Here is a 24,186-nt window from a genome sequence, read left to right as displayed (position 1 = left end):
TCACTGTTTCTCTGTAGCCCCCTGTCAGTATATGGGATATTCACTCTGCCTAGAAGATGAACAACTTTATGCAATACTTGCCAACTCTCCCTGATTGTCAGGGAGACCCTTGAAATAACACCAATCTCCTGACTCCCTGAAGAGTCTAGCAGTCTCCCTGATTGCACCTTACCCCCATTATGTAGCTGTTATATACAAAAAAACAGAGATATATACATTCAAATTAGATAATTAGTATCATTTCACTGCAGTTGTTATAAGGCACAAAGGGGGAGATTGTATTAACCGCCGAAGCAGTTGGATACGCACCCCTGTCATTATCGGCGTCGCTATCTACAAGATAGCAGCGCTGATAGCTTGGGCTATGTATGAGCGGTCAGTTCGCCTGACTGTTCCGCTTGCTGCAGCTGTCACTATCGACATCTGCAGCCTGGCGATGCCCTATCGACACAGCAGGGACAGAGATCCCGTGCATGATCAGTGGAGCCAGCACAAGGCTGATGCGCTGTGGTCTCTATCGGGGATCGCCGGAGGGGGGAGTTATCACTACCCGGCTCTGGCCGATGAGAAGTTAATACATCTCATCGTTAGTGCTTTCTGCTTCACCTCAGTAAAGAGGCAAAGCAGGAAGTGTTATAGCGGCACGTTAAGTGCCGCTATAATACATCTCCCCCAGGGCCAGTTCTAGACATTGCGGAGCTCAGGGCGAAAGTTCCCAGTTGCGCCCAACCCCCCAAAAAATAATTTTATATAGAGGGCGTTCCTCTGCACGCGCCTTCGGTGCACACGCTTCCGGAAAGGGGGCGTGTCCTTGTGGAACACCCCAATGCATCACACTTTGGGACATGCCCAGCACTTACAGAGGTGTTGGGCTTTCCCCAAGCTCTCCCCTCAAGGTGAATAATTTCTGTGCGCAGTAATGCACCTTACACAGTCTGTCTTACACAGTAATGCCCTTTATAACACATTATGCCACACGCAGTTATGCCCTGTATAACACATTATGCCACATGCAGTAATGCCCTGTATAACACATTATGCCACACGCAGTAATGCCGTTTATAACACATTATCCCACACTGTAATGCCCCATATGCACACATACACTCATATTATCCATAGGTACATATATATTCATATATAGTTACAAATTTGCATAATTGTACTGTACATCCCACACTCACATTGTAACCTGGCAGCCCGGCATCTGGCTCCTAGAGGGGGGGCGGAGAGAGCAGGGGAGGAATGCTGGGAACAGGCATTGCATTGGTATCACAGTGGAGCTCTCACTGTCACACACTGCTCGGTATAGGCTGCCTGTCACTGAGTCTCAGTGACAGGCAGCCTATACCGAGCAGAGTGTGAAAAAAGGCACAGTGGGATCGTGGGTCGGGAATAGGGGCGGTGGCTGCGGCTAGGACCTGCTGCTGCCGGCGCCAGGGGCGGACGGGATGGAAAATCAGTCTTCAAAATTTCTGGTAGCAGCCCTAATAGGGGCGGGTCTGTTGAGAGGGCAGTGTCTGTGGAGGGGAGGACGATATACAGTAATATATTATATATCCCTAGTTTCACTACCCTACAACATATCTCATTCAACCCGGTACAAATTGCTCTGCTCCTGGACTTCCCACCCAATTTAATTTTGTACTGGGTGGAGCAAGTCATTTTGGAGAGTCTGTATATCATATATATATATATATATATATATATATATATATATATATATATATATATATTAGGGATGTGCAGGCTCGGATAGGTTCGAGTTTGCACGTGGAGTTCGGATTTTTCCCTCCAAAAAAACGGAACTCAGAAAGAGGCAAAACGTCATCTTGCACGGACGAACATCATCATTCCTGGACTTTTGTCCAGGAATGATGATGTTCATCCGTGCAAGATGACGTTTTGCCTCTTTCTGAGTTCCGTTTTTTTGGAGGGAAAAATCCGAACTCCACGTGCAAACTCGAACCTATCCGAGCCTGCACATCCCTAATATATATATATATATATATATTATATAGGGGGGAGTGTTTGGAGCTGTGAGGTGAGGGCTGGAAGGGGGACCTGTTTGTGAGAAAAGAGCAGGTGAGGTGACATATGTTGGTAAGGGGGGTTGGGGATAGGGTGTGGGAAGTGTTTGGAGCTGTGAGGTGTAGGGGTAGGGAGCAGGATAGATGTTCACCACTTCAGTGCTGGAGGAATTTGTGATACTCTAGGTTTCGTTTGTTTGATTTCATGAGGGTGTTTACTGTATGTCACAGTCACAATCTACCACACTGGCGTTAATTGTATATATAAATCTCCCAGTATATTATTGTGTCCTACCTTCAGTCCTCCAGTCTAGCCTGCCATTCAGGCTGCTTGTTAGTGCAGAGTGCAGCGCAGTCAGTCAGGGCCAGCAACAGAATCTTGGGGCCCGGTACACATGTTTTTGGGGCCCCCTATCCTCTCTTCTAGCCCTTATCCTAGCCTGTCACACAAAGCCCTCTTCCACATCCCTTGTGTCTGATACACCTCCCCCTCTTCCACATCCCTTGTGTCTGATACACCTCCCCCTCTTCCCCAGCCCCTGTGTCTGATAAACCTCCCCCAGCCCCTGTGTCTGATAAACCTCCCCCATCTTCCACATCCCTTGTGTCTGATACACCTCGACCCTCTTCCCCAGCCCCTTGTGTCTGATACACCTCCCCCTCTTCCACATCCCTTGTGTCTGATACACCTCCCCCTCTTCCCCAGCCCGTGTCTGATACACCTCCCCCTCTTCCCCAGCCCCTGTTTCTGATAAACCTCCCCCCTCTTCCACATCCCGTGTCTGATACACCTCCCCCAGCCCCTGTGTCTGATAAACCTCCCCCCTCTTCCACATCCCTTGTGTCTGATACACCTTGATTCTCTTCCCCAGCCCCTCTGTCTGATACACCTCCCCCTCTTCCCCAGCCCCTGTGTCTGATACTCCTCCCCCTCTTCCCCAGCCCCTGTGTCTAATACACCTCCCCCTCTTCCCCAGCCCCTGTGTCTAATACACCTCCCCCTCTTCCCCAGCCCCGGTGTCTGATACACCTCCCCCTCTTCCCCAGCCCGTGTCTGATACTCCTCCCCCTCTTCCCCAGCCCCTGTGTCTAATACACCTCCCCCTCTTCCCCAGCCCCGGTGTCTGATACACCTCCCCCTCTTCCCCAGCCCGTGTCTGATACACCTCCCCCTCTTCCCCAGCCCCGGTGTCTGATACACCTCCCCCTCTTCCCCAGCCCGTGTCTGATACACCTCCCCCTCTTCCCCAGCCCCGGTGTCTGATACACCTCCCCCTCTTCCCCAGCCCGTGTCTGATACACCACCCCCTCTTCCCCAGCCCATGTCTGATACACCTCCCCCTCTTCCCCAGCCCCTGTGTTTGATACACCTCCCCCTCTTCCCCAGCCCGTGTCTGATACACCTCCCCCTCTTCCCCAGCCCCTGTGTCTGATACACCTCCCCCTCTTCCCCAGCCCATGTCTGATACACCTCCCCCTCTTCCCCAGCCCGTATCTGATACACCTCCCCCTCTTCCCCAGCCCCTGTCTGATACACCTCCCCCAGCCAACACTAGGCTGCCTGTGTTCCATCCTCAGCCTTCCCTGGTGGTGGCGGGCGGCTCTCAGACCCGGCGCGTGGCTCCTCTATATAATACTAGCAGCATCACGGCGTCATGTCACGCACGCTGCCTGTCCCCCTTGTCACTGCCATGACTCTCTGGAGGATCTCCTGTTACTGCAGTGACTCGTTGTACCAGTCTGGAGGCGGAGCCGCCAGTGGTGACTGACAGGCTCCGCAGCTCCCGCTCCCCCGTCAGCCATTTTTTTCTATAGCCTCAGTGAGCTGAGCTGCTGGCTGCTCATGCAGAGGCTGTAAACGCTGCCCGATCGGAGCTGAGCTCCGATCGTGGCAGCCAGCGGAATGGGTGAGGATGTAAATGGCAGCTGCTGGGCATTAAAAAAAGAATAAAGGGCCTCGGCGGCGCCCTCTAAGGAGCGGCGCTCCTGGCGACGGCCCTGTAAGCCCGCCCCTAGAACCATCCCTGATCTCCCCCAATGATCCCTATGGCTACATGCATTTTCTGAAAAGTATCAGTGTATAACTGCTTTGGGGATTGTTTTTATTTGAATGTATTTCAATTTTATGACACGCATCTCAGATGTAGCAGTAAACGCCCACTTTACCGCTGCACTCATAGGTATTCCTTTCACATTCTCCCTGAAAAGCTTTTTCAAAAGTAGGCAAGTATGCTTTATGCAGACATACAAAATACTCAAACTACTGTATGTAGCATATATTTCGACTGTAACTTATCTGTCCAGATATTTGTATAGCAGATTGGTTCACTGCAACATACTAGTCTGCATATTTTTGTGTTCCTGTTCCGACATGTCACATGATGTTGCCTTTTTCTGTCATATGACTTTATAAAGGGTAATGCCCAATCCGCTCCAAGCTTGCTACATTTGTACAGTACCTGTTTGGGATTCAGTCATGAAGCCGACGGTCACAATGCCGACCACCAGCTTCCCGACTGTGAAATCCCGACGCCTGTCATTAGACCTATGCTGGGAGCCCGACACCCGGCATAATGATCAAAGATAAGCCGGGTGCCGGGCGCGGACAGCTGCGCGGAGGGGGAAGGTTAGGTTAGTGGCTCCCGGGGGTGGCTTAGGGTTAGGCAGCCCCCTGGGAGGGTTAGGGGAAGGGGGGGTTAGGGTTAGGCACTCCCGGGGGGCGGTTAGGGTTAGGCACCCCCCCAGGAGACTTAGGGTTAGGCTGCGGGGAATGGGGGGGGTTAGGTTTAGGCACATGGGGTGTTAGGGTTAGGCACCCCTAAAGGAGGTTAGGATTAGGGGGTAGAATACGGTTAGTTAGTACTTACCTTTTGTAGCTTCGGGATCTTCACCCCTGCCGGGCTTCCGCGGTCGGGATTTGAACCATTACACACTTACAGTTAAAACAGGAAGATGCACAAAACTCTATTATTGGCTCACTAGATGCCGCTAAGGCGTTCGATTCGGTCGAGTGGCTGTTTCTTTGGGAAACCATGCAACGATTTGGTATTGGCCCGGGACATATTAAGTGGGTAAAACTATTATATATGGATCCTGTGGCGAGATTGTTGGTAAACGGTTTTGTTTCTGCATCATTTTCACTATATAATGGAACAAGGCTGGGATGTCCCCTGTCACCCATTTTATTTGCTATGGCTATTGAGTCTTTGGCTTGCATGATTATAGCTCAATCAAATATTTATGGTTTTCAGCTAGGCTCAAGGGTAAATAAAATTGCACTTTATGCGGACGACATACTACTATTTATCTCGCGATATGAGACCTCTATTACTAAGGCTCTAGAAATCATTTATTTATTTGGGAAATACTCAGGATTGTTAATTAACTGGGACAAATCCTGTATCCTCCCATTCAGGGGAACTCGCCCCAATGTTCCTATCATAAATCTTCCCCTAAAGTTGATGGATTCATTTAAATACTTGGGAATCTGGATCTCTAATACACCTCAAAAGTACTTATCAATGAACGTACAGCCACAGATTGAATATCTCAAGTACCGTATCCCGATATGGGGTAAATTGCCACTAACTTTAACGGGTAGGGTAAACTTAGTGAAAATGGTTCTCCAGCCAAAAATTCCCTACATTTTGAATCATTCCCTGGTATATATTCCTCAGAAATTTTTCAAACAGATTGATGGTCTTTTGTCCTCATTACTCTGGGTTAACAAAAGAGTTAGAATCAAGTTGGACACTCTAACCAGATCTCGAGACTGTGGTGACTTGGCACTGCCCCTTTTCAAATTATATTATTATGCCGCACAACTATCACATATATGGTAGGGATGTGCGCCGGACCATTTTTGCCGGATTTGGATTTGGATTTGGTTCTAATTCGTCGTCCGGTTTTGGATTTGGATTTGGATTTGCCAAACTGCGGTGACTGGCTTTGGATTTGGATTTGGCTTTGGATTTGGATTTTTTTACAAAAATTGACAAAAAAAGCTAAAATCACATAAATTGGTCTTTTTTTTCTTCCTAGAGTATTATTAACCTCAATAACATTAATTTCCAGTCAATTTAGACCATATCACAGCTTATGATATTGTTTTCAACATTATTGGCCAAAGGTTGCAGTGAGCTGACTGGTTACTAAGCGACAAAGCAGCGGCACAACGACACAGACACCACAGTATAAAGCACATCTATGACACATTGCCACACAGCAGTGGCAGAAATGAAAAGTAGTGCACCCACCCAGTGGGGTACGGCCAGCAGAGTCACAGTACTTGTTTACAAAGTGGGCTACGGCCCTAGGAGTCACAGTGCACAATCTTATTAGCATTACACCGCACATAGGGCCTGATTCACATTACACCATAAAGTAGTGTCTCTTATTTATGTTACGACACACAGTAGTGCCCCTTTTACACAATGCCCACAGTAGTGACCCTTTTACACAATGCCCACAGTAGCGGTGTCCCTTACACAATGTCCCCCAGCAGTGGTGCCCCCTATGCAGTCCCCTTAGTAGTACGGTCCACTATGCAGTGCCCCCAGTTGAATGCTCCCCAGTAGTATGCCCCCCATTAGCAGGCCCCCCCAGTAGTATGTCCCCCATTAGCAGGCCCCCCCAGTAGTATGCCCCCCATTAGCATGCCACCCAGTAGTATGCCCCCCCAGTAGTATGGCTCCCCCAGTAGTAGGCTGCCCCAGTAGCAGGCCCCCCCAGTAGTAGGCTGCTCCAGTAGTAGCCCCCCCTGTAGTATGGGCCCCCCCCTGTAGTATGGCCCCCCCTGTAGTAGGCCCCCCCAGTAGTATGGCCCCCCCCCAGTAGCAGGCCCCTCAGTAGTATGGCCCCCCCAGTAGCAGACCCCCCCCAGTAGTATAGCCCCCCCCAGTAGCAGGCCCCTCTGTAGTATGGCCCCCCAGTAGTATAGCCCTGCCCAGTAGCAGACCCCCCCCAGTAGTGCAGACCCCCCCAGTAGTATAGCCCCCCCCCAGTAGCAGGCCCCTCTGTAGTATGGCCCCCCAATAGTGCAGATCCCCCCCAGTAGTATGGCCCCCCCAGTAGCAGACCCCCCCCCAGTAGTATAGCCCCCCCCAGTAGCAGGCCCCTCTGTAGTATGGCCCCCCCAGTAGTATTGCCTCCCCCAGTAGCAGACCCCCCCCCAGTAGTGCAGACCCCCCCCCAGTAGTATAGCCCCCCCAGTAGCAGGCCCCTCTGTAGTATGGCCCCCCCAGTAGTATAGCCCCCCCCAGTAGCAGACCCCCCCAGTAGTGCAGACCCCCCCCCCAGTAGTGCCCCCGGACCTTTGACAAGTAAAAAAATAAAAAAAATAAAACTTACCTGTATCCCCGCTCCCGCGCCGTCCGCTCTGTCACACGCTGAGGAGGGAGCCGGAAGACGGAGCTCATGTGTGAGCTCCAGCCGGCTCCCTCCGTGCAGCAGCCAATGAGAGTCTGTGTGACTCTCATTGGCTGCTGTAACAAACACACAGCTGCCGCTGGTGGCTGTGTGTCTGTGTCTGTGTAGGGCAGAGCGCTATCACTGCGCTCTGCCCTACACGCGAGGAGACCTGATGTCGGATTCTCTAGTGAGAATCCGACATCAGGCGGCCGCCGTTCGGCCCCGAACGGGGATCCGAGTCAGGCGGTGAACACCCGAACAGGGTTCGGGTGGACTCGGATCCCCAATGTTCGGAGCGGTTCGGATTCCACAGAATCCGAACCGCTCATCTCTAATATATGGGAATGGTTAAATGATAAAAATGCTGAATCCTTACTGGCCCTCATATTGGCTCAGTCCAAGACAGGTTTATTGCCCCTACGTCTGCTTTTGAGCGATAATATACACATAGTCAACATGCCCTTAATTAAGCAGGCCATCAATATTTGGAGGATTGTCTCACATATACTGCAGGCGGAAGGCATAGATCCAGATACTCTGCTAGCCCATGCCAATAGCCTTAAGGAGCTCTCTGCCATCCAAGTCGGAGAAGCCTGGGGCCAGTGAGATGTAATATCTTTGGGACAAATATTTCAGGCGGGAGTTCTAAATGCCCAATTCTCTGCAGCTCCTTTGACTATACAGGACTCTCCTATTAAAACTTTATTACAATCTATTAGTCTTAATCGCTTGATCTTTGTGATCTACTCTAACTTACTGAACAAGCATCATGAGTCTGATTTATCCATAAAACAACAATGGGAAAACGACGTTGGTGTGTTGGCGAAGGATGACTGGAGTGCAGCTCTTACCAGTCCTCGCCTTGCCACTATGTCTGTAAGATATCAGCAGATACAATTCTTCGTATTACATACAGTATATATGACACCCGACAGGTTACTGAGAATAGGGGGAAGGATGGACTCAAAGTGTCCCAAATGCAATTTGTCCGAGGGTACTTTTTGGCATCTGTTATGGTCATGTTCTATAGTAAACTCCTTCTGGCAAAGAGTATTCAGGATTATTGTTGCTACGGGTATATCTCAGAATATTCGAACCCCTGCAGCATGCATATTGGCTGTAATAAATGAGGGCGTAATTGACAAGCCTGCTATGCGCTATATTAATAACCTTTCCACGCTTGCCAAAATGTGTATAGCAAGGGATTGGATGGCAAATAATGGGCCAAATCTGGAAGCTTGGATATCTCTGGTAGATGTGGTTGCTACACACGAAAAATACATCTATACCGCTAGAGATATAATACAAAAGTAATATAGTGTATGGGATAGATGGCTAGATTCTCTGTATAATCGGTCGGGAGTGATAGACCCTTCTCTTTCTTAGCGTGTAGATCCAAGGAAAAAAAGCACAATAAAATATGTGCGGTGCTGTATTTGATGTCATACTTATGTTTACAGTTGTAAGATTACCATATATACTGGTTTGATCTGTATGCGGGGGAATATTGGTAATATACAGTGATATTTGAATAACGAAAAGAGAAACCACACTTGTATGTAATTTTTATTTTTCTATTTTGTTTTATTGTTTTTAGTACATTGTATTGTTTGTAATGTTTTAGTAATGCAATGTTTTTTTATTTGTATATTCAATAGAAAAATGTAATAAAAATGATTAGATTTAAAAAAAAAAAAAACAATAAATAATAATAATAGTAATTGAGATAGAGGCTCCCATGGTCATCTAATGATATAAAATTAAAACTATTTTCTATTTTTATGCCATATTGTGTGCCAACATTTTCAACATTAGCTCATACTTACCTACTTCCGCAAAAGCTTTTCAGGGAGATTGTGAAAGCACCACCTAGGAGCGCGGCGGTATAGTGGACATGTACTGCTATATCTGAGAGGCGTGTCCAGTGGCTGCATGGCAACTTTCAGCCAGGGGACAAACACAAGCAAGTGGCCCTGGCTTTACTACCATCATTTAGGAGCTTGGCCCGATAGGGTAATGCCATCTCCAGATTCAGTTTAGTTAAGGGCACACAGGGCCTGATTCAGAGCCGCTCGTAAGCGGACGCTCGTTCACTCCGAGCGATGTTCGCACATCTGCGCATGCGTATGGGTTGTAATACCCATGTGCGAACCAGTCAGTGCGGTCGGAAATCGTGTGCTCGCAAAATAGCGAATGCCTGCTAATTTGAGTGACAGGATGAGGCGTTTGTGGGTGGTAAAAGGGGAAGGTGCTTGAAAATGGGGAGTGGAGATTCCAACACAGGCGTGCCAAACGGTCAAAACGGGCGTTTAATGGGAGTGCATAATTAACAAAGCAGCGTCATTGACCACGTCACTTGGTTGTCTTTTAGCCTGAACTGCTCGCATGATTGCGGTAGGAAAATGCTACCACAAGAACAGCGAGCAGTTCATACGCCTTTCGATGTACTCGATTAATCTAATAAATAGCGGAGATGACGTATGATGCGAGCGGCCAGGGGGCGTTTTTTTCAAAATAGCGAGCGCATGTTTCGTTTGCTCGTTCAGACATAGAGGCGTCAACAGACCGCAAAGAGCGAGCGCTTAATTTAAATATCCGGCCCCTTTTTCAGAACGACTGTCCGCAAATAGCGTCCGGCTCTGAATCAGGCCCACAGTGCATATGTATATCCTTACACTAAATTTATTTCAACCTTGCTTCCTCTATTTGGCTGCATCTAATTGTCAAGCAAAGGCCACAACTCCAAGTAGCAAAATAGGATCTGGGGAGCACATAGATGAAGGAAAGGAAGAAATGAAGCAGGTAAAACATTTAGGGAGACTGTGGATACACACCAATATTTTATTTTTATATATAATATATATACACACGCCTCACTTTGGGAACATTTATTTCCATATGCACCTTAATGCAGTGCCCCTTGTACAGTTCTTCCAATGCAGTGCACCCAGTAGTGGTCCCCCTTATGCCGGCTCCCAGTAGTGCCCCTTATACAGTACTTCCAGTAGTGGTCCCCCATCAGTTCCCCTTATACAGTGCCCTCAGTAGTTGTCTCCCTTATGCAGGCCCCCAGTAGTGCCCCTTATACATTACCTCCAGTAGTGGTCCCACATCAGTTCCCCTTATACAGTGCCCCCAGTAGTTGTCTCCCTTATGCAGGCCCCCAGTAGTGGTCCCCCATTAGTTCCCCTTATACAGTGCCCCCAGTAGTGATCCCCCCTAAGCAGTGCCCATTATACAGTGCCTCCTGCAGTGGTCCCCCTATGCAGGCCGCCATTAGTGCCCCTTCTTATGCAGGCACCCAGTAGTGACCCCCCTATGCAGTGCCCCTTATACAGTGTCCCCTGTAGTGGTCCTCCCTATGCAGGCCCCCAGTAGCGCCCCTTCTTATGCAGACCCCCATTAGTGATCCCCCCTATGTAGTACCCCCAGTATTGCCCTGTATCTAGTGCCCCCAGTAGTAGTCCCCCCTATATAGTGCCCCCAGTAGTAGTCCTCCCCCCAGTAGTAGACCCCAGTAGTAGTCCCCAATCCGATGCAGTGCCCCCAGTAGTAGTCCCCCCATATGCAGTGCCCCCAATAGTCGTCCACCCATATGCAGTGCCCCTAGTAGTAGTCCTCCCCCCAGTAGTAGTCCCACCATGTAGTGCCCTCAGTAGTAGTCCCCCCGGATGCAGTGTCCCCAATAGCAGTTCCCCCCCAATACAGTGCCCCCAATAGTAGTTCTCCCCCCCAGTAGTAGACCCCAGTAGTGGCACCCCCCGCAGACACACACAAAAGTAAAAAAACAAAAAAATACTTTCCTGAATTCCCGCTCTGGCTACTGCTCCCACCACTGCCATCCGTTCCTCAATCCTCACATCGGGCTGGGCCGCTCTGCATAATGAGAGAGACATCATGATGCCATAACGTCTCTCCCATTACCCACTGCAGGAGCCAGAAGGATGGCTCCGGCAGTGGGCGCAGCAGTCAATGAGAGTCTGTCTGACTCTTATTGACTGCTAATTAAAACAAACATATAGCCGCCAGCACTGGCGGCTGTGTATAATACCACTGCCTCTAGAGCACAGTGCAGCACAGTTGTACCGGCACCCTGCCCCCCCACCCCAGTCCGCAACTGGGCGTGTCATAAACTTTACTTACATCCAAATGTAAACAAGCCCAAAATCAGTCAGTAAGATCTATTTGTTGATGAAAATACACTGATACTTTTCCATAAAATGCATGTAGCCATAGGGATCATTGTGCCTTATAACAAATGCAGAGAAATTATACTAATGATCCTTCTTGAATGTATATATCTCTGTTTTTTGTTTTTTTTTGTAATATAACAGCTTCATAATGGGAGTAAGGTCCAATCAGGGAGATTGCTAGACTCTTCAGGGAGACAGGGAGATTACTACTATTTCAGGGAGTCTCCCTGACAATGAGGGAGAGTTGGCAAGTATGCAGTAGCTATATTACTCTTTACTAGCTCTTATGGTTTAAAAAAATATGGCCTGAAAATGTGCAATTTTTAATTATTAAAAATAAAGTTAGTCATAGACCAACAAAAATGTTTTCCATCTTTTTAATCCTTAGGCCAGTATACATGACATAGTATTGATGTCATTTCTGATGCTAACCATTGCGGTTAATGCAGCTCTTCCTGCCTCTATTACGCTGGGCCTTCTGTACGCTCAAACAAGGCTGAAGAAATTGGGCATTTTCTGCATCAGTCCTCAAAGGATTAATTTAGCCGGGCAACTAAATCTCATGTGTTTTGATAAAGTAAGTAAAGTAAATCTTGTTCTGTGAATTAACACATTCCATAAACAATTTCCATCAGCTTGTACATGCCCTGCTGAGACTTTCACTAAGCGCATTCCATCATTTTTTTTTAGACTTGTTATTGCCATTTGGAAAGACTTTTATATAAGTGGGCAGATATGTTTTTATTAGAGATGTGCTCAGACCATCATATTTTGGTTTTGCTAAAACCACCCTCACGTGTTTTGGGTTTGAATCTGGATTATTTTTTAAAATTGATAAAAACATCTAAAATTATGTAATTTGGGCCTGTTTTTGTTCTTACAATATTAGTAACCTCAATAAAATAAATTTCCAGTCATGTCCAGTCAATTTTGACGACCTCACAGCTCACAATATTGTTTCCATCCATATTGGTCAAAGGCTGGCTGGCTAAACTAAGCAACAGAGAAGCAGCACAAACACATGGCTGTATAACAGAATTAAGCACATCTATTTAGTGGTTATGGTGTTCCAATAGACCTAGCTTTCTTTCAAGACACCCATTATTTACAACCAGTGTTTTATCATTTTTTATAGTACTAATTCTTCAGGGACAATTTCTCCCCAAGACTGCCTTTTTATTTAGCACCTGTACATTCCTTTAAGTGTACTGCTGTGAGGCTTTTACCCTCACCTCCATACCACACAGCTTGTGGAATGATACTGCTAACCCATATGGACCAGGTTTCTTAGGCATCATTATAACTATCTCACGACAATAATTATTGTTCTTGTTCCTAGCTGTGGTGCAATGTAGTTGTCTCCTGGCCTGATTGGTTACACATCCATGATCAATCGTAACCTGTAATTTTGGCTTTATTATTTGACAGACGAGTTATGTTCACCTTCAATGGTGGATATTGTAATTGTGTGCAGCCTATTGTTCAGTGCTCAGTCTCTTCCTTTCCTCAGACTGTGGGAGTAGATTTATCTAGACATAGCAGCTATCAGACAAGTTGCCAATTTGACAGCATATTTTGCATGAGCTCTGATGGGTCAGGAGTTGTAAACATTTCTTGGCTGGAGCCAAAAATTTTTTTGGATAATATTAGTTCTTTGGTACTGACCTTCCATACCAATCTTGTTCCTTAATGTACCCACGCTGTATATATTGTGTACCACCGTTATTCCAAGGTCCCCTAGGTGCTGTTACTTGAATAGATTGTTATTTACTTATACTCTTGTTCTGTTTGAATTAGATCTACACTGACTATTATGACTATGGCAATTGATACCTAACATGCTCATTGGTTCTGCAATGCATCTTATTTAGCTTTAGCATCTGTTCAACCTAAATTTTGCATTTATCCTGTTTACATGTTGCTTTTTGGTCTTTCTTGGTGCAGAGTTGCAGTAGCTTGGATGAATAAAATTAGTAACAACTAGTAATGTAACATGTCAGTTTTCTCTTAGTATATGTGTCTGCTTAAGGCCTCTTGTTTTTGTGTACTTTCTATATGTTTTTGTAGTGTAGTAAAATGTGGATTATACTGTATCTCTTTTGCTATGATAAGAGCAATCATCTAACTAACTTCCAAATTCTGCATGACTAGTCTCATAGAATGGTTTCTTACCCTTGGTTGTTTGGTATGATATAAATTTTTCGAAAGTGGTCTGCAGTAACATGGCCGATTGCTTCCTTCTCTATTTTTACTTCTATTTAGTTGCTCCTATATTGTTTTTCTAAATTATTATTTCCAATATTCTATCTGGTTTATGGTAACTCCGCTGTAATATTTAATTTTGTCTCTCTTACCCATAGTTTAGATTGGTAATCTTAGATTTTAATTTTCCCTTCACTGTTTCTCCATATTATGTCTTGCCCTCTCTGGTATCCACTCCAGAGATGGCAACATTCATTCGGATAAGAAAATGCAAGTAAAACATTTGGGGCATAATAGACATTTTCTCACTCTGTTCACTCTGTTAAATACCTCCCATGCTCTTTTTAATCACCACTTTTTTTTAATGTATAATATTTATCTGTATTGTATGTACGTATGTATGTGTTTTCTCTGTATGATAGCAAATGCATATAAATTGTAGAAACAACTTTATACCGATGCCTAATCTCTGATATGACTGGTCCTTCACATTTGTATCTTATGTCATATATGCACATCTGTGAAACATTGTGGCACAGCAGTGGCAGACAGCTTGGTAGTTTAATAAACTATATGTTGCCATAAAAATAATGTTTTCATTAATTAAACTAGATCAGAGGGCAGTATAGGGAAATTAAGGTGGAGTATGTATGTAGTAGAAGAGAGGTAACTGATGGTTTGATTGATCAATTGATTAATTTATTAAGATAATTTAATTTTGAGATGTAGTCTTGTTTTGCAGGCACTAAGAAAAGGTCATAAAATTATACTATTTATTTTTTTCACTTCATATTACTTAATAAGACTAAATATGCACCATCAATCTTTAAATAAATATTTTTTAAGAGGCACCACATTATTTCTGGTAAAAAATGTGTTACAAATTATAAATTTATTAGAGCAATAAAAAACAAAAAAAATTGTCTATGAAAAAAGACAGTCACCAATGCCCCCCAAAACTACAGCCCATAATGAAAAGAAAAGTGGTACAAAATGGAATCATCCTTAGGCCTTCCCATCCACCCTTATGTTGCATATTAAAAAAGACATGCACAGTTTAACAAACCAAATACTTCAGTGACAGGGACTTCCACTTTTGTGGCTGAAGTGCTTTGTTTCTTTGGGTCCCACAAAACAAGATACCAATGAGCTTCAGGTGGCTAACAGTATTGTTAATTATCTCTACACTGGGAAGATTTCATTACCATTCTCCTCACCTTCATCAGTGTTAACATCATCACACAATATTAGCTCAACCCCACTGGAATACACTGTTACAGAAGTCTCTGTACTTTGCTGCATTTAGTGGAAAAAGTCTTCCTCATAGTATTTGTAGTTCATTTTTATAAACATGAGTTTTTTCACATTTTGAGGAAGTAGCCTCCTATGCCAATCGCTAAAAAGGTGCACACTGGAGGGCAGCTTAAGTACACAAAAGATAGTCTGTACAATGGGCTCCAATTTGCCTTTCTTTTCTCCCAGTAATCAATAGGACTGTGTGACATGCTAATTTATAATTAACATTAAAATAATTATTCACCATTCTACTTATGCTTAGTGTATCAGATTGGATCATGTTAGAGGTGTCAATAATTGTGGCCAATTCTTTAAGCCTGACCAGATTTTAAAATGGTATTTCACCTTGGTGAGCTGAGTTGACTTATCAACCACACCCCAGTGGGTCTCCTGGAAAAGGTCAGTTTTTTTCCTGGCAGCAGCATTTGCAGAAGAGGCAAGGGATATAGTCATCTCATGTGCAATTTGATCTGACACCTTGCATCTCTTAAGATCTCTGTCAGTTGCAAAGATAGACATCACTAAAACCTAGGGTCAAGCAAGGTTGCCAAAATGTAGTGATCTAATTACAAGATCTTGACAACCCTTTTGTCCTGGCGGAGTGAATAAAGAAGTTGATCTACAAGTCCAACATAGCAGAATCACTTTATTTTATTTCCTCCTTCAGTTTATCTAGCTGCTTTTCCAGTAGTTTTATTAAGGGAATTACCTGACTCCAGCTGGCTGTCTGAACTCACTTCATTAGTTACTACTTCAAATGGTTTCAGTAGCTTGCATAAAACAGAGAGTATTCTCTAGTGTGTTTCTATGTCATGACTTGTTGTGTAGGTTTGTATGGCTTGTTGTTGTTCCATCATTCACTGAAGCATATAAAGGGTGGAATTCTACATGGTCACTACCTCTTGCTTCAGTTGGTGGCATGGCAAATTTAACTGTTCTTGCAGCCACTGCAATCTTCTACATGCAGTTGCTAAAAGCCAAAAATGTACAGACATTATTTGGGCCACAGACAGCATCTCCTGCATGCCCCTTTCATTTAAGAAAAAATACTGAACCACTAGGTTTATTGTGTGGGCCAAACATGGGGCATGTTTAAACTAACCCAGTTGTAATGCTCTCACAATGTTACTTGTGTTATCAGAAATGACAAATTATGAGAAGAGTCCTAGCAGGTTAAGCCATTTTGCTATGACATCCCTGAGTTTTTTTAACAGGTTGACACTGGTATGCCTCTTAGTGAAGCTGGTAATACAAAGCAGTAGCCTGCATGAGGTGGTATTGTGTATTAGATACAGCTGCTGCTAAAGGCGATACACCCCCTCAGTGGGCTGTCACAGTCATGTAATATTTACTTTGACCAGTACCATTTGTCCACATATCTGTGGTAAAGTGGATAGTGGATACAATGGCATTTTCTAGGCCAAGAACTAGTTTTTTTAGTGTCCCATTACAGGTGAGGAATTGCTGTTCTGGTAAAATTGAATTAGGTAGCAGGGACACAGGACCTCAATTAACTGTCTAAAATCACTTGCATTGATGACGGTTATTGGATGCAGATCTAATGCTAGCATAGCCATTATGGATTCAGTGATACACTGTGCAACTGGATAACAGATTTCATACTTGCTGCCTCTTGCAAAGGATTGCTTCACAGTCAAAATTTGTTTTAATCGAAGATAAAAAAAGGGGTGGTGCACAAATAAGTTCAACCTAGGAACAAATTGGTCTACAGTAAGCTGCTACAATGTCAGGAACCTGCAAGCCATCAAAAACAACATGTATAAAAAAAGAAACAAATGTAGTGCTTGTAGAACAAAAATACAAACAATTTAATAACAATGTCACAATCAATAAAAGCAATACATATGTATCAATAATAAGAGTACACTGCAATTCCTCAGGAATGGAGGAAAAAAGAGATGAAAACCTCTTCCAGAGCCGCTTGCTAGATGCGATCGCTCGCATCCAGCGTATGCAAATTTTCCAAAGTGACGCCATGGGAAGCGATCGCTTGCCAAGTCATAAGCACACCCACTTTAGCTGCAAGTGATCGCTCTGTGTATGCAGACACCCATTAGCATATGTTGAGACGCCCACTAGAGCACGTCATCTCCAGGAAGTGTATTAAAACATTTGTACATCGAGCACCATTGGTAGCGGTCGCAGTGCTCGTGGTTGCCTTACCCTGCAGCAAGCACTTCAGTGTAAAATATAGGCGTGTGACATGTACTATGATGCTGCATGTTAATTATGCCTTAAAAATGGTTTTCAAACACCGAGGCATGCCTGGATTCGCACCTCCACACCCCTGTTATTAGTGTCCTGCCCCTGTTACCACCCAAAAACGGCCTCTCCTATCACTCATTTCACTGGGCTGTCTGTTCTGGGCGAGCAAGCGGGCTGCAATCACACAGAGTACTTCGCTCATGCACAGAACAAAGTGTGCGCATGCGCATTCGCAAACCATCGGGTTGCTTGCAAGCACACAGCGCTAGTGAGCGGCTCTGAATCAAGTCCTTAGGGAGAAGGTGTTTCATGTGAGGCTTCAGAAGATGCCTGATTGTGTTTGGACCTGGCTTCCACAATAGGAATTCTAGTGCATGAAACATTAGTAGCAAGACCACCACTCATAAAGGAAAGCAAAGGCCTGAGCCTTTCCATGACACTGCATGTGTTGTATGGAATATTGGCATTTTTACATTTTTTGGCAGTAAATTTTCCCTTTATTATTAGAGGTGATGTTTTCTTTAACATTATAAAACATTGTTTAGATTTCAGGTGCCCTTTCTTAAACTTTATTTTGCCTGTACCTCCTTTAGTAGATGTTCTAGTACTATCATGACTGCTGGCAGCAGCTGCAGCACTAATACTAGGTTGCTGCTCTTGGTCTTCTATCGAGTGATCCATATCGACTCAGAGCAATCCTAGTATAAGGGTGGGTCCCTAATCATGTTATATTTTTTTAACATACAAGTTGTATAATTTTATTATTTTGATAACAGTGCCTAAACCCACAACACAGTGTCTCACCGCACCCCTAATAATTGTGGCACCCTAATGATGTTATATTTTTAACACACCAGTTTTAAAATTTTATAATTTTGATAACAGTGCCTGAACACACAACAAAATGCCTCACAGCACTCCTAGTATAAGGGTGGCACCCTAAGGATACAACATTTTTAGCACGTACATTTTAATATTTTAATTTTTGAAAACAGTGCCTGAACATACAACCAAGTGCCTCATAGTGCTCCCAGTAATGGCAGCCTACTGACAGTGCTTTAACACACAAAAGTTTGATTTTAATATCTTTAGCACAGTGCCTGAACATACAACACAGTGTTTTATTTGTTCTTTTTTAACACAGTGCCTCAACACGCAACACAGTTTTTTTATTTTATTGTTTTAAATAGAGTGTCTGAACAGTGCTTCAGTCCACAGTGCTTCCATGGATTTTTCTTAATGACACACTGCTGCTTTAACACAGTGACACACTGTTGCCTCACAGTTTTTTTTGTGCTGCAGCCAAGTCCCACACCCTCTCTCTCTGGTGTCCTGTGTTCAATGGTGCCTGATCACAAGTGAGGAACTTTAATATGCAGTCCATAACACACAATATCCGACGACGAGAAGATGACGTTTCGCTTCATTTTGGTATTCGAGCTTGGCAGAAAGACTCGAGTCTGGGCTCGGTTTGACTCGGAACTCCTAAGTTTGGATGTGTTCAGTTTCCAAGGAAAATGAACCGCATATCTCTACTTTTTATTTGGGTTTTTGGATATAGAACTCTTCTTAATTGTGTCTACTGTACAGAACTTAGCATAGTCATTTCATAAACTAGGGCAACAGTAAATTCATTAATCCCAGATGATGATAAAGGCCTAGCTCAACAGCAAGGAGGGAATTCAGAAAAATAAAATTATGCATATAGTAAATGGTAAAATAAATCTTTTGGTGCCTATCAAGAATAAGCCCAAATATACACTATGTAGGCAAAAGTTATTGGACACCTCCGCGCAAGCGAAATGCATACCACGCATACCATTGCACATGAGTTCCTCAAGGGTTGGGGTTAGTGTAGGGAGAGAGGGTGGATAAGGATACCTACCGACAGGTGTCGGTATAATAACCCTGTTGGGATGCTAGGTTTGGGATTTTGACCGCCGGCATCCCGAGCTTCGGCATCCTATACCCATCCCATGTATATAATATATATAAGCATTAACTCTATATAGTCCCAGCAGCCACCTAAAAAGGGGGAATGTTAATCCCCTCACAAACACCTCATCTGCCTCTTGAAAAAGCAGCCCAGTCTAGAGTAACGTGTTGAGTGTAGACGCTGGTACAGGAGTCTTCATATATTATTGCATAGTTGTGCTGCACATCACCTTGACCAGAGTTTTTATTCTGCTTATTTATCTGGCACTAACTTATTGCAAGGCTCAATTTCAGTGTGTGGATGCATACCAACAGGAAAGCTGTATCCATGGCACTCAGGTACAGCCGGGAGCTTTTAGAAGCCGACGCACAGCGCTGTATATACAGAATAAACAGCAGTTACTGTGCAAAGACTGGAACAATATCCTGTACAGCATATTCTTTCATTCAATGAACAGATAAGAGCCCATTAGCCACATAAATGCCTCTATACCCATAATATCATCCTAAAGGTACTGACATCTACACTTGGATTTCAATAACATTGCAGCTACAAATTGTACTGTGTCCTGTTATGAATTAGCTCTGGAGTTCATAAGATTAATATCAGTTGGTGGTGTGGAGTCTCTCCAGTCTTTACACCCAACCCCCTTCTTGGGAGAAAATAAGTTTTATTATACTCAGGGCCGGTGCTAGGGTGTTTGCCCCCTCTGCAAACTATAAATTTACGCCCTCCCACCCATGTTCTGCCCGAAGAGGTGTGGTCTTACAAGTAAGGGGCTTGACAACACATAAGGATCCCCAATTCAACTTACGTCACACAGTAGCTCAATATTATTCGCAATACAATGCACGTAGTGCCCAATTCTCATTACACCACATAGTAGTATCCCTTATTCCCGATATGACACACAGTAGTGCCCCCCTTATTCATGTTACGCTACACAGTAGTGCCTCTTATACACATAATGCCATAGTAGTAGAGCCCCTTATACACGTCACAGTAGTGACCAGACCCCCTGCTGCATCCAAATAATTGTAGAGGGCTCAGATGTCAATGGAGCATCATCCTAGGGCAGAATTTAGGCAAATCATGTGACATACACTTTCAGTCATGTGATCTAATTCTATTACTGCATTGCAGCCTTTACTATAATTTACATGTTTGTTGCCCATGGTGTCTAGATTATCCAATAAAAATACTTAGAATAAATGTGACAAAGCAATACAGGAGGACAATTAGGTAACATTCGTAATAAAAATGTGAGAGCAGGGTGTTTGGTGGTCAGTCTAGTAGAGTTTTACTGGGGCTCATAGACCTCTACTTACACCCCTATGAAGCTTCTTCTTCCATTATCAGTAAAATAGGTTACAAATCGGTAATGGGGTGATAGTTTCCATTTGGATCTTCTATAAAAACATGAACTCCATCGACTCTGCGCCTGGTGGGACGGATGCTACCTACAGTAACACAAACTACCAGGAACATTTGTATCAGTAACACATACAAAATATAACATAATGACAGCTGCATTATTATTCCATCTACCAACAGTGACCACCAAATAATGCATAGAGCGTAACAGTGACCGCCAAATAATTCATAGAGCGTAACAGTGACCACCAAATAATGCATAGAGCGTAACATTGACCACCAAATAATGCATAGAGCGGGATGCAGTCATGAAGCCGACGGTCGAAATGCCAAACGCGGGCTTCCCGACTGTCTAATCCTGGCAGGGGTCTAATGACAGGCATCAAAATCCCGTCATCTGTCATTTTACCTACGCCGGGAGCCCGACGCCCGGTATACCGATCGAAGGTAAGCTGGGCAGCGGGTGCGGACAGCAGCAGGGGGAGGGTTAATTTATGGGCTACCTTTCATACTCAGACAGGATAGACTAGGAAGGGGGCGGAGACTCTGGGCAAGGGCGTGGGGTCTTGGCAAGGGACAGGAGGGAGTAGATTAGAAATTAAACAGGGTGTATGAGAGGGTGGGGTCTGAGATGAGGGATGCGGTTTTAGCCAGGAGGGAGTAGATTAGAAGTCAGATAGGTTAGATGAGGGTGTGCAGACTCGGAGTGAGGGACAGGAACTTGACTAGGACAGGAGGTGAATACATTGCATATAATAGTCAGAGGTGACAGACAAGGCAGAGGATAGGAGGGGTCATAGACTCCAGGTGAAGGGACAGGAGATTCAGAAGCTACATTGTACTGGCCTGTGGGGGGACCCTGCCCTTGGCCCAGCCCGCGAACAGCAAGGGGATGGGTATGTGTAAAGACCCGTTCAGACTCAGCTGCACTTACTACATTAGGCTACCGCTGCCTTCATACAGTTTGACAGGTGCAGCGGCAGCCGGTAGAAGCAAGACCTGACTCAGCAGCAAGAACTGACAGGGAGAGCGCCTCTCCAGCCTGGCGCCTCCCTGCAGTGCAGGATCTGCTGAGTGGATTGCGCCGGCCCTCATTATACTGCAATTATCTCTGCCGGCCATATGAACTGATATTACTGACAAGCATTAAGCACAGAGACTGATACTCCTGTACCTTATAGACTCTATAGTGATATTTATGTTTTCATTTTTATGTGTATCTTGTTCTTGTATGCATGTTTATGTAATTGCTTTATAAAATACAAACGTGTATTTAAACGACTAGTAAAGGTTTATCTGACTCTATTTTTGTCTCACAGCGCCACCTTATATGTGGTTTCTGTCATGTAGTAAATGGTGCAGGGATGCATGAAAGGAAAATCACTGTAAGGGGCTAATTCAGAGTAGCATGCTACTACGGCTGCTTTAGCGTCTTTTGCCAAAGGGTGTGAGTTTATGCTAATGCTAGTATCAGCCCTTCTCATTGTGTACAGGTGTGCGTCTGAGTGTACAGGTGTGCGTCTGAGTGTACAGGTGTGCGTCTGAGTGTACAGGTGTGCCTCTGAGTGTACAGGTGTGCCTCTGAGTGTACAGGTGTGCCTCTGAGAGTACAGGTATGTGTCTGAGTGTATAGGTGTGCGTCTGAGTGTGCAAGGACTGAGATTCCAGCAATCCAGTTTAGTGCATCTTTAGCACCATTGTCTCTTGCACCAGCCCTATGCTTGCTGCACAATCTCCGTCAGAGTATGGCCTCCAGTGTGAGTGACTAAGCATCTGAATTCATAACCTGTTATGTAACATGCCCCCAACACTCCCCTAACATGCCCATAGGATCATCCATCTCTGTGCATCTGAATAGCCTCCTCCCTGTCACCGCCCAGGAGCTCACAATACATTTCCAAAACAATTCAGAGACTGTGTGTATCATCGCTACTGCAGCTGTGTTTGTGCACACAGTGGGACGCATGGGCAGTGTGACTTATTAGCTATTTAGACGCATTCGCATTTGAAAAACATCAACTATTTGTGTGAATATCTGTGACTCAGATTCAGATCCTATATATTAATGCATTCATTATTTCTGCAGCAGCGGGAAATCCCTACTGAAGGAGGCAACACATGAATGGACATGACACTGTTACGTAACACTAATGTCAAATCATGTGGTCGCTTCTTCAGCTAGTTATAAACACTCATCCTCTTTAACGGAAATGACAATTGTAGTCATTCTGCGCTGTGGATTGTAAGATTGCACAAAATAACATTAGCAGTTTACTTTATCTAGGTCTCTATTAGTTTGTGATAATAGTATAGCTTTTCTAGCTAGGGATAATCTCCTCCCTACTCAGGTCCCCAGTGATATCCGTAGCAGGAAGAAAATACTTCTTCTCCGATCAGTCCTTGTCCCCTCTGCACATGTGCATATCTCGCCAATAAGGAATATTTTCTCAGGGGTATGTATGTTCCTTCAGTCACCAGGACATAGGCTTATGCGATCACTTTACTACTTGGTTTGGACTCGGTCGCACAACTGCACATACGATCTTGTTTTAAGGGCAGACAGACTAATCTTCTATCAGATAACATTAGTAAACCCTTCCAGATGTGGTATGATATGTCGGCATTCATAATGTTGGCATTGTAGTAATGTCGATATGCAGCATGTTGACATGCTTATGCTTATGAAATGTTGACATGATAGAATGTAGACATGCTCTGCCTGCTGGCCCAGCGGTCACTTACCAGCTCCCGACAGTTGAAATGACTCAAGCGGTGTCTTCCAAGTCCTGGTGGTCATGTGACTGTAGGTTCTGGCAGAGTCATCTGAAGGAGCGACATTCAGTGAGTACGCTGGTCTTTTCCCTAGCCCTATTTATCCATCCATTGCCTCACCCTCAACCCTCGTAGCCTAACCCTAACCCTCCCCCTAGGGCCTAACCCTAAACCTCCCGTCCCACAGCCTAACCCTAATGTCACCATTCTGAGAATGTTGGGATTTCACATGTCGACTTTTTAACAATGTCGACATCATAACTAGCAACATTGTGGTGTCGACAATATGAATGTCAAGATGTTGTTGTCACCCTAATGACTGCATCACCACCATTCCATCATTCAGAGCACTACAAATATATCTTATTATGTGAATAATGTAAAAAAGGCCTAGCCAACCGGTGACTCTTCAGCTGTTTTAAAACTACATGTCCCAGCATGCTTTACCAACTGAACGATTAGAGAGTATGCAGGAGAGCTACTTGTTGGCCAGGCCCAGTGGCGTATCTATAATGAGTGCAGGTTGTGCAAGGCACACGGGTCCCTGGGTCCAGGGGGGCCCCGCACCGCACACCCTGCAAACATAATATACTTACCTCTCCGGAGTCCCATGCGGGGTCCGGCGCTGTAAAACGTTTGGAAAATGGCCGCAGCGCCCATTTTCCTGTCATTTGAGCATGTGCAGTACAGGGAAAATGTCAGCTGCAGCCATTTTCCTGAATACCTGTGCATGCACTATAGACTCTGG

General features: G+C 44.8%; 1 protein-coding gene across 3 annotated transcripts in view; it reads left to right on the top strand.

Moving 5' to 3' along the window:
• Positions 1-24,186, top strand: part of LOC148508280 (putative cation-transporting ATPase 13A4) — a 192,108-nt gene that overhangs the window by 66,922 nt on the left and 101,000 nt on the right. For all 3 annotated transcript variants that reach the window (XM_088444738.1, XM_088444737.1, XM_088444739.1), the window contains one exon: positions 12,021-12,209. In XM_088444738.1, the coding sequence (XP_088300864.1) occupies positions 12,021-12,209 (189 nt within the window). The remainder of the gene's footprint in view (positions 1-12,020; positions 12,210-24,186) is intronic.

The sequence above is a fragment of the Taudactylus pleione genome, unplaced genomic scaffold (genome assembly GCF_031769625.1).
Source record: "Taudactylus pleione unplaced genomic scaffold, aTauple2 ptg000372l, whole genome shotgun sequence".
Lineage (NCBI taxonomy): Eukaryota > Metazoa > Chordata > Amphibia > Anura > Myobatrachidae > Taudactylus > Taudactylus pleione.
The sequence above is the reverse complement of the archived record's forward strand: the minus strand, read 5'-3'. Positions and strand labels throughout refer to the sequence as shown.